We start from the raw sequence: 15,082 nt of genomic DNA, 5'->3' as shown, positions 1-15,082 counted from the left end.
CCTGACTGCAGGCCCAGTGCTCTATCCACTGCCCCACCTAGCTGCCCCAATTTAGCGCATTTTAAAAAATGATTATTGATGGCTTGAATTTCTTTGAAAATGTCTACTCATTCTTTGACCATTTGTGGAATGACTCCAATCTTATAAATCTGAATCAGTGCCTTATATATCTTGGAAATGAGTCTATTATCAGAAAAACTTCTTGCAAAGACTTTTTTTCTCAGTTATGCATTTCCTTCCATTTTTATTACATTAATTTGTGAAAACTTTTAAATTTCATATAATCAAAATTGTCCATTTTATTCTGCGTGATCCTATCAGTTGTCATCCTGTCTTTCCTTCTCCATAGATCCGAAAGGTAATTTCTTTCTTGTTCCATTTGCGGTTGTGACCTTTTATATCTAGTTCAAGTATTCATTTGGAGCAAAGAGAAAGGAAATTACCTTTCACATCTAAACCTATTATCTGCCAGATTTTCCCAGCAGTTCTCCCAAATGGTGAGTCCTTAACCCATTATCTGGAGACTTCGGGCTTATCAAATACTAGGGAAAGCATTCTGGGTAAAAGGAACAGACAGAGCAAAGGCACAGAGATGAGAGATGTCATGTTCATGTTTTAGACTTAAAGCATCACCAGTAAAATACTGATACTAAAAAGTTTTTTGTTTTAAAAAGATCTTTGGCTCAGGGAGAACTTTGGGGGTAATGAACAAAGCTTTCCAGTTTCTTAAAGCTATGCTCCAGCCACCTCTACTTAATTCTGGGCCAATTTGTGTTGCCGTGTGTGTGTGTGTGTGTGTGTGTGTGCGCTGATGAACAAGATGAATAAGTTGTCCATCTAATTGCTGAGACAAAAAAAGGCATTCCAGAAAAAATTGATAACCCATCCAATGTTGAAAGCAAAAGGCCCTTTTATTTGACTTGTTTAAAAAGAAAGATACTATAGCAGCCCAACGAACCCTTCCTAAGTAGGGCCCACCAACCCTGCTCACACTGGACTTGGGGCTATAACATCTAAGTGGGACTGGGCACAAAGAGAGAAGTGAAGGGCTCACCAAGGAGCCTTGACACCATGATCTACCGGCCATAGCAGAAGAAAATGCATGAGCTGCTAAGGTATTGTTATAAGTAGGGAATGGTTCCCTTTCAGGCAAATCTGGTTGGTTTCTCACTCTGGAAGTCAGAGGCAAGGACCTATCAATCAGGTAGGAAATGTGAAATTTTCAGCCTGGAATGTTCCAACTATGGACGTTTCCAGATATGAGAGCATCCAAAGAAACAGCAGAAGAGAAGAGAAGAGGACCATAACTGGGGAACTGATAGCTTCCTTAGTTGTCTCCAATTAACCATGTAGCTACATACACCAAATAAAAAAGTCTATAGCTTTCAGCATTGATGTTCATGTAATGCATAAAAACTAAGCCAGAGACTCTTGCGGAGTATAAGAACAATTCCAAGCAAATATCTGCTTCCTTTTCTAACATTTTTCCAGTTAGGAGTTCTTACGGTTTATCAGTACTTTGCATATAAACCTGAAAGCTAAAATATCCTAGAATTTGTTTTGCAGTGTGATGTTCATAATGATTTCCTGAAGTGCTTTCTGAATCAAAGCTATTTAGAGTAGTTTTAATGTTAAATATAATTTACTATAGTTTTCTGAAAGTCACTAATGCATAAATGATTACACTAAGTAGTTATGTTTTCCCAGCTATTCAATGAAGCTACCTACATCTGGCTACAGCGATTCCTTCTTACTCTTCCTTTTCTGAACTGCCAATGTACTTTATAGTCAGTGCCGAACCTTGTGTTAATTCAAGTCAACAAAAATTCCTTAAATGCCTACTATGTGCCATGAACTGTGCTAAACACTGAGGATGCAATTTAAGACAAAAGTAGCTCCTGCTCTTAAGAAGCTCACATCTAATGAGAGAGATGACACGCAACCAACTATGTAGAAACAAGATTTATATAGGATAAACTGGAGAGAATCTCAAAGAAAAGGTAGTTAGCATTAAGGGGAATTGGGAAAGAGTTCTTGTTTATATTAGAATGTAATTGCTGTCCAACCGTGTACACACACACACACGTACGTTGTTTCCTTACTGGTTCCAGTAGGTGCACAACACTTAATGACTGGATTGTAACTAATCACATCATTCCTCAGACATCCTAAATGAGATTTTATTGTACTTAGGCAGCATGGTTTTAAGGCAAACTTAGCCCCTGAAAATTCTCCCAGTGACACTGATGAACTACAAAATTTGCAAGTTCCGCCAAGGGCCATGCCAAGGCTCATGGTGCAAGTGAAAAGGCTGAGGCATGTTATCAACAAAGAATTGTGTACCCAAAATGGCAGGAAATACCGAAGATATCCAAGGGGAAGAGAGGGTCTAAATGTGCAGTAACAGTTAGGGATGGTAGCTCACGTGTTCCACTGGGTACCTACACAACGGTAGGGGATCTAGAGTTGGGCCCTCAGCACCTTGGGCGGACTCCCTGAAAAGATGCACAGGAAGATCACTGCAGTTCACAACACTGGAAAGAGTGACTCCCAAAACTACAATCAGAGATCCATAGTATGAGGAAGCCTATGACTCCAGTTATGACTGTGGCCTTAGAGTACTTCACGTGATATAAATTATATAATAAAGGAAAGATACATTTTAAAAAACATTCTCAGAAAGCAGAAAAAAGAAAAAAAAGACTGAAAAGGGGATGACTAGACATCAACAATCACTTGGTAATTTATATAACATTAAACAGCAAAATCTCTTAAGTCCCCAAAACAGCACACTCTACACCTCTATGTTCTCCATTGAGCATCTTCCATGATTCTGCCCCTTATTCTAGTATTTTATTTAACTTTTAATAGCAATCATAACCATTAACTAAAAACTACCTGGCCAAACTGAGTTTTACTCATTGAAACTAACTTCTAACATCCAATTATGTATTCTATAACTTTTGGGAATTGTCAGAAAGTATCGAGAAGTGTGGTGTAGTAGATAGAAAACCAGCCTTGAGTCTCCAACACCTAAGTCCAGGATGCGCCTCTGACATACAGTGGCTGTATGACCCTGGGCAAGTCCCTAAGACTGTCACTTGCAAAGCAGGTGCTGATGTGTATTTGCAGAATTTCCTTACCAGGAGTACCAATGAAGTTGGATATCTTGTTTAAAAAAGAAATTCAGGAGTGCAAAGCTGATAATGAAATACTTTTAATTAGAGATTAATCACAAAAATTAAACAAACTGTTTAAAATAACTTACAATTTCGGCCAGATTTGTCAATTGTTTTACACTATGTCCACTCTTCTATCTGAAATGCACCTTGAAAGAACATATTTAAATTGTGTTAAATGTACTATTTGACTTCAATAGAAACTGTATTTTTTGCATCTGACAAATTCTAATGATCAAAATCAATTTCTCTTCTGATGAACACAATAGCTAACAAAAATGTCACAACTGGTTAGAAGTCCACAGTGATAAAGTATAATAAACAAATTTTCTCAATACCCAATTATGAAATCCAGATATTTTCAGGTTTTTGTTTTGAACAGTCTTATTACAGGCCCACCCCTCTTGAAGAGGGGTGGAGCCTGCTTCTGGCCAGAAATGTCTAAATCCTCTGGACTTTATAATAAATTTTCTTGATACTAAATTTTTGGTATCAAGCCTATTCCTAACAATTTGGCACCCAACATGGGGCTTGATCTAGACTTCGGAGGGGACAAGGTAAGACATCCCGGGAAGAGCGCTCCCGCTGTATTTCAGCGGTCTCAGTGACTTGAACCTTTCCCAACTGAACTCCTGATCTTGGACCACATGGGAGAAGTCCAGGGAATTGGGGAAGCCGCCGGCAGACCACAAGATCCAATATATTGGGCAAAGGAGAGTGGATACAAGAAGAAGGATCTCTGCAGAAGGAGCATCTGCTGGACACTGTTTGAACAGCACTTAGACAAGAAGACTTCACCGGATGATGCTGAGAGTGTCAGACAGCGGTATGAGAAGAGACTTCTGAAGCTTTAAATGGACAATTTATCATTACTTTTGGATCTCTGTATCTGTACTTAATAAGGGGACTGCCCCCGTTTTAATTTGTCAATGGGTCGGTCAACTCTTCCCTTCCTTCTCTCACATTGTTTTAAGTCCCCAAAATCCCTTGATGAAATGTTGCCCAGCAGCACAGTCCCAGGTAGAACCATCACTAAGGCATTGATAACTGATTAAAGTGATGGTTAGAATCCTGGTCTGGCAAACGGAAGGGAATAGCAGCATCCCTCATCACCTCTCTAACCTTAGCTACGGGAATTTTAAATGCAGTAAGGTGTTGCATCAACCCTTGCATCAGAGGACTAGTGCAAAAATTAATAGAAACAGCACTAACTAAAAGTATCCCAATAGGACCAGCTATGGGAATTCAGGTAACAGGATCAAGCAGAGTTAGGATGATGATTGAGAGAATTTAATGATCATTCCTCTCCTTCTGATGAAGAATTTGAACTAATGTTAAAACACTTTGAGGAAAGACAACAGTTAACAAAAAGTGTGGAAACATAATTCTTATTGAGAAAAAGAGGAGGGAATTGTTAGAATTAGAAGGGCTTAAGTTTCCACAGGTAGAATAATGCAGAGATTTAAAGAACAAAAGTCCCAGGAGGTGGTACACTGTAGGTGGGCTGGGCTTGACCAATAGGAAGTAAGTGGATTGTTCTAAGAAGACCCCAAAATCAAGATAGGGGTCGAGCCAGCTCAGACCAGTTAGGGTCAACCTGAGGACACCTGAAAAATGTTAGTGCACCTGCTTAATGAACTTCATTACTATAATCTGACACACCCTGCATAAAATTAGAGCCTCATTAACGAGTCATGGGACGTATGACCAAGGGAGGGGGAACATACTTGAGCATATCAAGGGGAAACATGTAAGGAAAGGTGTAACCTGGGAAGGGTTGGACCAATCCCAGCCTGGGAGGTTTCGCGCCGAATTCAACTGCATAAAAGCACACTTTCCCTTGTACTCAGGGCCCACCCCTCCTGAAGAGGGTTGGAGCCCGCTTCTGGCCAGAAAACATCTAAATCCTCTGGACTTTCTTTATAATAAATTTTCTTGATACTTTAAAAAAAAAAGTTTTATTACATAGGATCACTGAACAAGATACATGATCAAAGAAATTATTCTTTAATAAGAAAGATGTTTTAGAGATGTTAATTTTAAAGCAAATATGGCTCAGTTTCATTTTAACAACAAAAAATGAAGGTTTGCACACAAGGAAATACAATGAACTAATAAAATGTTCTCTTGGCAAGAGCTTTGTAAATAATTCAAGGTATTTTACAATTTCAATTCATGCTATTACTTTTAATTATACTATGCTGCCTTTTTTTGATGCTGGTTAAGATAACACTTAACATCTTTTTCCTCTTATAAAAAAGAAAGTACAGAGATGACTACGAACATAAATCATATTCTATGATATACATGAACTAACATTCTAAGAATGTTACCTAAAGCTAAATTAAATTGAGGTATATTAAAACTGATCAAAACCTTTCAGTACACATCATAGGCCAGGTACCATGCAAACATCACAACGACTGTGCACACTAGGGAAAGGAACACTTTCTTGTATTTTTGCCATGCTGAAGGTTCAATTTCCACTTCATCTCTTTTCCTGTTTTTCTTCCGACGACCTTTCAATCGGTTTTCAAAAGCCTCTAGTTCAGCCTGGATAGGAAAGAACAGTTGCAATTATTTAAATGAATTCAAAACATAAATTGAATCAAATGATTGAATTTTTAAAAAATATTCACATACATTAATCAATCTGAATAGCCTCTTAATACTGACTCTACAGAATGTTAGTGGTTTAAGAAATGTAGAAAAATATACAGCTAATGAGAGCAGTATTTAAAAATATAGATCATTTTGATTTTCTAAAAATTAACAGATTGTATATATTTAAGGAAAATGTTTTAATACTGGCTGTATTGGATAAAGTTACTGGTTTAATGGTTATATATAAATGTGCATGTAATAGGGGCAGTCTAAATACCCCTAATGTTCATCTTTACATTGCAGGGCCCCAAAGGCAGAGTGGATAATTCCTGTGGAAGAAAAGACCTCTGGCTCTCTGACAGAGCTTCAAATTCCAGTGCAACTCGTCAGCTGAAGCTCGAATGACCTGAGCATCCTAGCACAGATCCTCTTATCCTCACCCTACAAAGATATTATCCTTTCCTGAATGTCTATGGTGTACATAAGTCAACACTAAATTGAACATTCTTCCTAGTTGTTTCATATTTGCAGGGTAACATCATTTTCTACTTTTAGAGAGGCAATTAGAAAATATCTGCATGACAGTAGCAATCTGAGCTAACAGAGAAATAAGGAATGTGATCAGTAGCAGCTCAAACTTCCTGCTGGGAGGCCTAAGTTCAGGAATCAGAAAGGAATGTTGATTAAAAATACATGGTTATCTTATGCTATTCCTGGGCTGATACTATTGAAAACAGTAAATTACCCATTGGTGCTTTAAAGGAGTTCAGTCCCTGTCCTCCACCAAACTGTCCAGCTAACTTCTGAGGCTACTTGTCCCCACTCAACCACACCTGTGCCACAAAGCTCCACCTCCAGAGTACTGGATTCAGAAGCTCACAAGTCAGCACTGTTTAATTACCTGCTGTCTTCGTTTTTCTTCTTCAACAACAGCTTTGGCTTCTGCTTCCTTTATCTGTTCAAAGGCATTAACAAGCACATAAAATGTTTTACTGATTTGTGCTGTCATATAATTTTCATGATATTTCATCATTTTTTCTTAGTCCTTTACATTAAAGTGAAACAAAGGCACTTTCTAAATAGTTTTTATTAAGGTGTATATACTTTTTATGGACATTTCACTGCAAAGGATGGATCTCAATTCAAAGGTATTAAATGAAACATGTTATAAAAAGAAAAATACTTTAGATGGATCTTTTTTTACCTGAATTACTTTATAAAGCTGGATTTTAAATATTAAATGAAACTAGTTCTCATATGTAAAAGCAATAATTTACCTTAAATATTGCAGAGGTAATACCTTGACAAAAATCTTTATACTTCAAAGAGAAGCTCTGTTCTTAAGAAAACTATTCTTGTCTGTGCTAATGAGCATAGTCTAGGGTAATCCAGATAACAAATAACTTTTTAAAAAATTACTTTTTTGGGGGCAACATGTTGTTTGACTATATTGGGTTTATGATAACATAAAATATGTCTCTATTCCTTGAGCACACAATCACTGACAGTGAAGAAGGAGACCAGAGAGCAGAACAGACAAGGGAAAGCAGGTTCAGGATTCAGAATCATCTGTAAGTAATCTAACCTGCAAATAATCAGGAGCTGATGCTACATAATTAGGATTTTCTTTCCAAAGCAAAAATATTCCATTCCAGCTCTATTTCTTTCAGTGCCATTTAAAATTGCTCTCAGGTTCTTTTACCTCCTGCAGTTATTCATCCACCTAAGAGGCAGTCTGATATAATGAAAAGAGGCTCTGAAATTAAGAGGAGAGGACCTGGGTTCAAATCCCATCTCTGAGACTTAGTACTCATATGACTGTGGGCCAATTACTTAGCCCCCCTGTGTGTCAGTTTATTCATCTGTAAAAATGAAGGTTATTGGACAAGATGGCTTCTGAGTTCTGACTAGCTCTAGTTCTGATGCTAAATGTTTGCAAGGCATACTTGAAAATGATATCCCCCCTTCCACCCCGCCACCGTTCATTTAACATGGAGAAACAAAGTCAACAGCCCTCCCTCTATTCATTTAACACAGGGAAATTATCATTAATATAACATGGGTATGATTTTGATTGCTTCCACCTACAGAACTAGATTATTATTGGCAAACTAAAAAAGTACTGTTTAAAAACCATCTGCATTTTATTTCACTTATGTTCTGCCTTCGTAGTAATTCACAACTGTAAATTCCTTTCCAAAGCAGGGAGAATTACAATTACCTCAGAGGCTTTCCGTTTCATTTCCTTACATGTGGTGTCACATTCTAGAGAAACCCGGCCTTCACGTACCTTACTACACTGCAGTTCCTACAAGTAATCAGAAATGGGCATTAAAAATCATGCTTTCAGACTCCAAATTTTAATGGCCTTCCGTTTAAAAACAATGAACAAAGTATTCCTGGCACTCCTCTGGCAGGTGTATGAGTCCAGTGAGCTCACATATTCTTTGACCTTTCAACCCTTCCTTATTCCTTCAAGCATCCCACACTTTTTTAAAAGCACATCATCTCTTCCTGATTTCATTTAACAGCTGGACACCTACAAAGTGCACAGCCCTGCTCTGGGTATAATTTGTATTCCAAGCAAGTAAAATAAAAGCTCAGCCATCCAAAATCCTTAGGAATGAATGATTTTCAACAAGCATTTCCCTCTACATATCATAACTTGATTTCAACTGTTTCTAATGGAAAGCTTTCTAAGTAAATATGTGCTTATAAGCATCTGATGCAAGATTTGAACTCAAATCATCCTATTATTCTTTCACAGAATATAAATTCGAGAACAAAGAATGCTTCATTTTTAATGTCTTTTGTATTACCAGTCAGTCAATAAACATTGAATAAGCACCTACTACAGACCAAGCATGTACTAAGTGCTGGGGACACAGAAAGAAGCAAAAGACAGTGCCTGCCCTCCAAGGGCTCACAATCTACTGGGTGATGATAATGAGCAAAAAAAAAAAAGTACAAGCAAGCTACATACAGGATAAATAGGAAATAATTGAGAGGAAAGGCACTAGAGTTAAAGGGATTGGGAAAAAATTCCTGTGTAACATGGCATTTCAGTTGGGACTTAAAGAAAGCCAGGGAAGTTAGGAAGAGGGAGAGCATTCTGGGCATGCGGGACAGCCAGAGAAAATGACCAGAACCAAGAGATGAAGTGTCTTGTTTGTGAAGCAGAAGACTGGAAAGGTAGGAGGGGGCTAGTTATAAGCCCCTAGCATGGTGCCGATTGATTCCTGACTCTAAGCCCAGCACTCTATCCACCCACTATGCCACACTTACTCAGTGTTGAAATATAACTGAACCTTTTTCTAATGACTCAAGGGTTATCCCGATAAATTACCATATTCTGCTGTAATATAACAATACCGATTAAAATATCAGGATCTAATAATTATTTGCCCCTTCACTAAATACTCCCAGACTACTCTGATTTGAGGCTGCTTGTGTCTTTTTTATTTTTTTAATTATTCTGTCTCCTCCCCTTTCAGTTATCACTTTTTCTGCTGTCAGTATACTTATCTCTAGCAATAGTTTAGAAAGTCATTGAAAACAATGTTTAGGAGGAATGTGATAGTGTCCAAAATGGAGGGAAATAATGTAGGAGGCTAGGAGATTATTCAAGAGACTGTCAAATTAAACAAAGGCTTGAGGTGATGAAATTCTGGATTATGGCAGCATGGGTAATGAAAAAAGAGGGAACACTACACAACACTAATGAGAAAATATTGATGGGACACAGTGACTATCTGTGATGGGAGATAAGTGTTAGAGACTACGTCAAAGTTTCTGGTCTGTATCTGGGAAAACAAAAGTTATCAATGATGAAAATAAGGCAGTCAGGAAACCATCTGCATAGGAAAATGATCTGTTTTAGAAAAGCAACAGTCTGAGGTGACCAAGAGGGTTTAACGATGAAAACACTGACTACAACAAAAGTGATATTTAAGGTTATGAGAATGAATGTTACCAAGCAAAAAGTAGGAGCCCTGAATGAACAGGATTTGAAACAATCAAGGGAAAAAAGAAGATAATAAAAGAAGCACTGAGAACATTATGGCACCAAAAGACACAAGTAAGAAAAATACTTGAAAACCAACAACAGCTAAAGCTGCCGTGAGATCCTAGACCAGAAAGACTAAAAGGTCATTGAATCTAGTGATTCCATTATCAATGACCTCCCAAAGTAGTTTCACTGCCTCAGTCTTGAGTTACTTGTCTCCCGTGTGTCACAAATACAATCTTTTCTGAATTTGTGGCTATTTACTCAACCATAAAGGAATATGGGTGTTTGAATCTGGATCATGGAATTAGTGGCAAAAACCTGTTTTAAATTTAAAAGCACTAAAGTTTAAATCCCTTTTTTAAATCTACTGAACTTGGTTCCCATTTCATGTTTCATATTTAGCATTTTACATCTCTAAAAACATGAATTTTATGTAAAGAGAGAAAAAATTCCCATTACAAATGCAGGACACTATTCCATCGCTAGAACTGATTTTTTTTAAAGGACTTACAGAAACACATGTTTTGATAAGGTAAAATGTTCTGTAATATTCACATAAGAATTAAACACTAAAAATTATCCATGACATTTTAATAATTTGGAATTTACCTTTTTAATTCTCTTGCAAGGACACCTGAGTTTTACCTTCTGGTTGCAGTTAAAAGGACATTCCCCAGGATGGCATAACTCTTTACAGCGATGACCACAGGGCAACTAAAGAAAAATTTTTAAAGTTAATTTAAAACTTAATGTGAGTTTTCAAATTCTAAAAAAGAAAAGACATCCATATATAACTCAGTCAATCCAAATTAACTTTTTAAATACATAAAAAAAGGCTTATTGTACTGAAAAACTAGATTAAGTACCATAAACTTTGGGAAAAGAGCAAACTCAGAAAATGAAGCATTTATTAAATACTTTCTAGTGCCAGGCAGGTATCAGGGACATAAAGACAAAAAGGCCTAGAAGTTCACATTCTATTAGGGAAATACATGGAAAGCTATAAGTAAATATAAAGTAAACACAAGGTAATTCACTGGAGAAAGGCACCAGCATCTTGGGGTGAAAAAGGGGAAGGAAATGCCTCAAGTTGGAGGTGGCACTTAACTCAAGCTATAAAAGAAACTAGGGATTCTAAAAGATGGCACAAGAACGAGAGAAAGAAAGCCATGGGGATCAGCAAGGAGGTTGAACCACAGGTTGGCTGAAAGGAAATAATGTGTCACAACAACAGAAAAGAGAGGCTAGAGCCAGGCTGTCAAGACTTTTAAATGCCAAACAAAGGAATCTGTATTTCATCCCAGGAGCAAGACTGAGCCACCGGAGCTTTCTGAACAGGCGAAGGACATGGTCAAATAAATGTTAAATACTACCCTAGCAGCAGCTCTTAGTTTCACAATGTGTTTTCATGAATTATTGCATAAAGTGACCATATAGAGTGAACTTGTTTTACTTCTTTGGTGATCACATTGGATATTATAAACTCTCTCATGACTCGCCACACCAAAATAAAATACTTAAGTCTTCAAGTTACCAAGTCTACTCATAAGGTGTCATAAATTGTGTATATTCTCTCTCTCTGTTTCTCTGTCTCTCTCTCTCTCTCTCACACACACACACACACACACACACACACACACACACACACACACACACACACACACAGAGTCTTCTAACCTGTCCCTTTGAAAAAGGTTTCTACTTCTCATCTCAATAAAGTACTGGTCCAGGGAAGGATCTAAGATAGCAGGACTGGTGATGGTATGGGAAAAGGAGGGAAATGAATCTTTTTATCCCATGAACCCATGAAGCCCCCAACCATGCATCTCACCCTACTATTCCATCTTCCAGTTTTTGGAGTTGGGGGAGGCCCTGATCCATTCTATTGCCCAGGAGGTGAGGAGTAAGGTGTTGGGTCCCAGATTCTGCTGCCAGGACTGCAGCAGGGCAGAAGATATGACCTGGCAACCCAAAGTGGAACTCTGAGTGTTATCTTCCCACAAAAGCATTTTTATAATACATGATAGGTTCTAAAATCCCATCAGTACAATACTTATAGGTATGTTATGGGTAAAATAGGTTTCTGTGAACTGATCAAAAACAACTATCATGTATGGTATTATTGCCTTGGGAATATTAATTCAAGTTTCAAAAAAGTTGACTTGTAAGTGAACTTTTAGACTGCTACCTATTAGAAAGTTAGGGGCTAGTACTCTGTAATAACTATTTTGAAATACCAAAAAGAAAATGATTTTCTTCAAATGATAATTACTATATGTTAATAACAAAAACATTACCCTTTCAACTAAAATTTAGAACATTTATCACTTTGCACAACAGACACGTAACTAAAGAATTACGTCTACATTACTGTAACACTTTAAGGCTCAGGGAGCTATCGACATTGATACTCTTTCCCACTGATAAGAGATCCTAACCTCTCTACAACTTGGTAAATGGCCTCTGGGAGTTGCCAGGGCTGTAATAAATGATCAATGAAATGATGAGCCTCTCCAGTTAAGGATGAGTTGGCAGAGCTTGTTCTGCCATGGGGTAGAGGACAACCCTCATGTTTCCCAAACCCCCAAACCTTTTCTTTTCCAGGCTATCTCTAGTTCCTTCAGGTGACATGACTGAGATCTTTCACCATCCTGAATCACTCTTTTGTGACTGCTCATTAATCAATGTGCTTCCTAAAATGTGGCATCCAGAACTAAAAATAAAGCTTCTCCTTTGGTCTCAAGTACAATGGGTACTATCCACCTCCAAACTATACCTCTCTTAATATAGCCTAAGACCACATTCACTTTTCTCCCCTTTGTATGAGAAAAATCTAGTTGGTCCTCCCTTCACAAAACAGCTTTCTGTCCTCTTGCCTCCACTATCCTAGTTCCAGTCTTTATTATCTTCTTGGTTGGACTAGTATAGCAGCTTCCTAGTTGGTCTCCCTGTCTTCCGTTTCTCCCCTTTACTAATCTATACTTTATATACTACAGCTACCAAATTAATATTCCTAAAGCACCGACATGTCTAACCACATCACTCACCTGCTCAAAAAGCTAGTGGATTCCTCTCCCTGCCTCTAGGATAAAATAGAAACTTCTTTTTGGTCTTTTACAGTCTAGCTCCAGTCTACCTTTCCTAGTTTAGTATACATTTCTCCCATTCCTCCACCCTGCTTTCCAGACAAACCATCCTACCTTGACATTCCATTTCTTATTTCTGTGTCTTTGCCCAGGCTGCCCCCAGGCCTGAAATGAGTTCTCTCTTCAACACTACCTCAAAGAATCCGTAGCTTCCTGTCAAGTTCATCTCAAGGGCTACCTTCTATAGGAAACACATCCTGATCCCAGTTACTAGCACCCATTTTTCACAAATTGCTTTGTAAATATTTTCACTTAACTTCCTACATACGTCATTTGCCCCCCAAAGAATGTAAGCATCCTGAGGCTTTTAGAAACCATTTCTTTTTTGTCTATCTCCTAGCAACAATGCCTGACATATGACACGTAATGGACGCATGTCAGTTGAACGTCTATCATGCTGCTGACTCATCAGTAGTAAAGGCAGTTTTGTGTAATGGAGAGAGACTTGAACTTAGTCCTGCCTTTGACACACCCTGCTGCATGATCAGGCATATCCCTTAACCTTTTAGCTGCAAAGACGGCATCAACCCATGCAGGTACTTGGAATTTCCTTGCTGGGTTATCAATTAAATCATGGACACATTGCTTATCCCTGTCACTATCAGACTCTTGCCTCATACTGCATTTATTGTCCACTAACACTGTCACATAGTTTGAAGCCATCATTTCACAGCTGATAAAACCTAAGCCTAGAGAAGTTTAATGATTTATCTGGCCAGATTAAAACTCAGTTCTGACTGCAAATACTATGTTCTTTTTAAATACTGTTTCATGGACCTACATTTCACAAAATAATTTAGGTCAAAAAAAGTCCTTTTAAAACTTTCCCTAAATTGTCTTCTATGCTTTGATTACATATCACACCACTAAAATTGGCAATTTATTTTTCTTAATGACCCCAATCCTTTTAAGATCTAAAGCTACTTACCAGAATTTCCTACTGACACTAAATTCTTTTAAATGTTGATATTTCCTACAACTCTGTGTATATGGTATACCATTAGGGCTCTGAAGTAAACTTCAAAAAAGAAAAATTTATCTTGGAAAAAACTCTCCTAATCAATACAGTTTTTGGAAAAAGTAACAAAAATGTAGACTACAAAATGCTCCTTGCATGTATTCCAAATTTCCCTCTCTATGCTGTCCTCAACCAAAAAAATAAAAGAAAGACCAGCATTTCCCTTACAGATTTCTTTAGTATTACTTTCATTCCAAAGCTGGAATATAAGTACAAAGAAAAAATATGCTTAATGCCCAGAGTAGGGGAAGATCGACAGGAATGGTATATCTCAGCAAAAGGGAAAAACCTAATTTAACTTCTAACAGTTCCTTCTGGAAATAAGCCTACTTCCATGGGATCTTATATTCCCACAGTATTCCCAGAACTTCTTAACATATTTAGGAATTATTTTAGTTTCTAGCCTAAAAGTTGTTCTCTCTGTCTAGCAATGTAACTTTTAACATGACACATGATTTTATCTGCAGACCTTTACTTGAAAAGAAATGATTAATTTAAAACAAAATTAATGTTATATTTTCCATTTCTCCATTCCTTAAGACCTAATGCCTAAAATTCTTTAAAAAAAAACTGCCCCTAAAGCCCATAAGTTATGCTATTCTACTACTGTAGATTACATAAGGTTTTGCCTCAAGCTATAAAAACATAACCTTAAAACAACAAAATCCCTTGAAATTGTGACACTGCTCCAAAGAAAAAAATGTACCTAGCATTTATCAATAGAACTTCTAGGCTCCTGCTGATTAGTCCCCATCTGGAAAGCCCAGGTACTTAATATCTTAGGAAGAGAACAAAAGGAGTCACTTGCTCTACTGTTGGGTTCCCAAAGTGAGCCATACCGCCTCCAGATGGGGTGGGATGGAGTGGGGGGGAGAGGGGAGCTAGACATAGCCTCAGGTGCAATTGGGAGGCATTGAATAAAAATAAGGGGGGTAGTGGAAGCATAAGGAAACAGAAGATAAATTTTGAAAAGCCATCCAGACAGGTTTCATCTGTTGTGTAACAGAGTTAAAGTTATAGTGATTACACTATTTTTCCAAATAAACACACAAAATGCAAGTTATATTGATCATGTTCAAGTCCACTGACAGGTCTTAACAAGGAAGTGTTGGCAGGAGAGCATGTT

The 15,082-nt window shown here is 37.6% G+C and overlaps 1 protein-coding gene across 2 annotated transcripts in view; it reads right to left on the bottom strand.

The window, feature by feature from the left end:
* Positions 1–3,201: 3,201 nt before the first annotated feature.
* NFXL1 (nuclear transcription factor, X-box binding like 1) overlaps positions 3,202–15,082 on the bottom strand; it is an 81,831-nt gene continuing 69,950 nt past the window's right edge. For both annotated transcript variants that reach the window (XM_020990542.2, XM_020990540.2), the window contains exons 20-23: positions 10,402–10,506; positions 8,005–8,091; positions 6,685–6,738; positions 3,202–5,732 (exon numbers count right to left, since the gene is read on the bottom strand). In XM_020990542.2, the coding sequence (XP_020846201.1) occupies positions 5,559–5,732; positions 6,685–6,738; positions 8,005–8,091; positions 10,402–10,506 (420 nt within the window). In that variant the 3' untranslated portion in view covers positions 3,202–5,558. The remainder of the gene's footprint in view (positions 5,733–6,684; positions 6,739–8,004; positions 8,092–10,401; positions 10,507–15,082) is intronic.

This window comes from Phascolarctos cinereus, unplaced genomic scaffold (genome assembly GCF_003287225.1).
Source record: "Phascolarctos cinereus isolate Bilbo 61053 unplaced genomic scaffold, phaCin_HiC Scaffold_9;HRSCAF=440, whole genome shotgun sequence".
Classification (NCBI taxonomy): domain Eukaryota; kingdom Metazoa; phylum Chordata; class Mammalia; order Diprotodontia; family Phascolarctidae; genus Phascolarctos; species Phascolarctos cinereus.
Note: the sequence above shows the minus strand (reverse complement) of the source record. Positions and strands in the feature narration are given on the sequence as shown.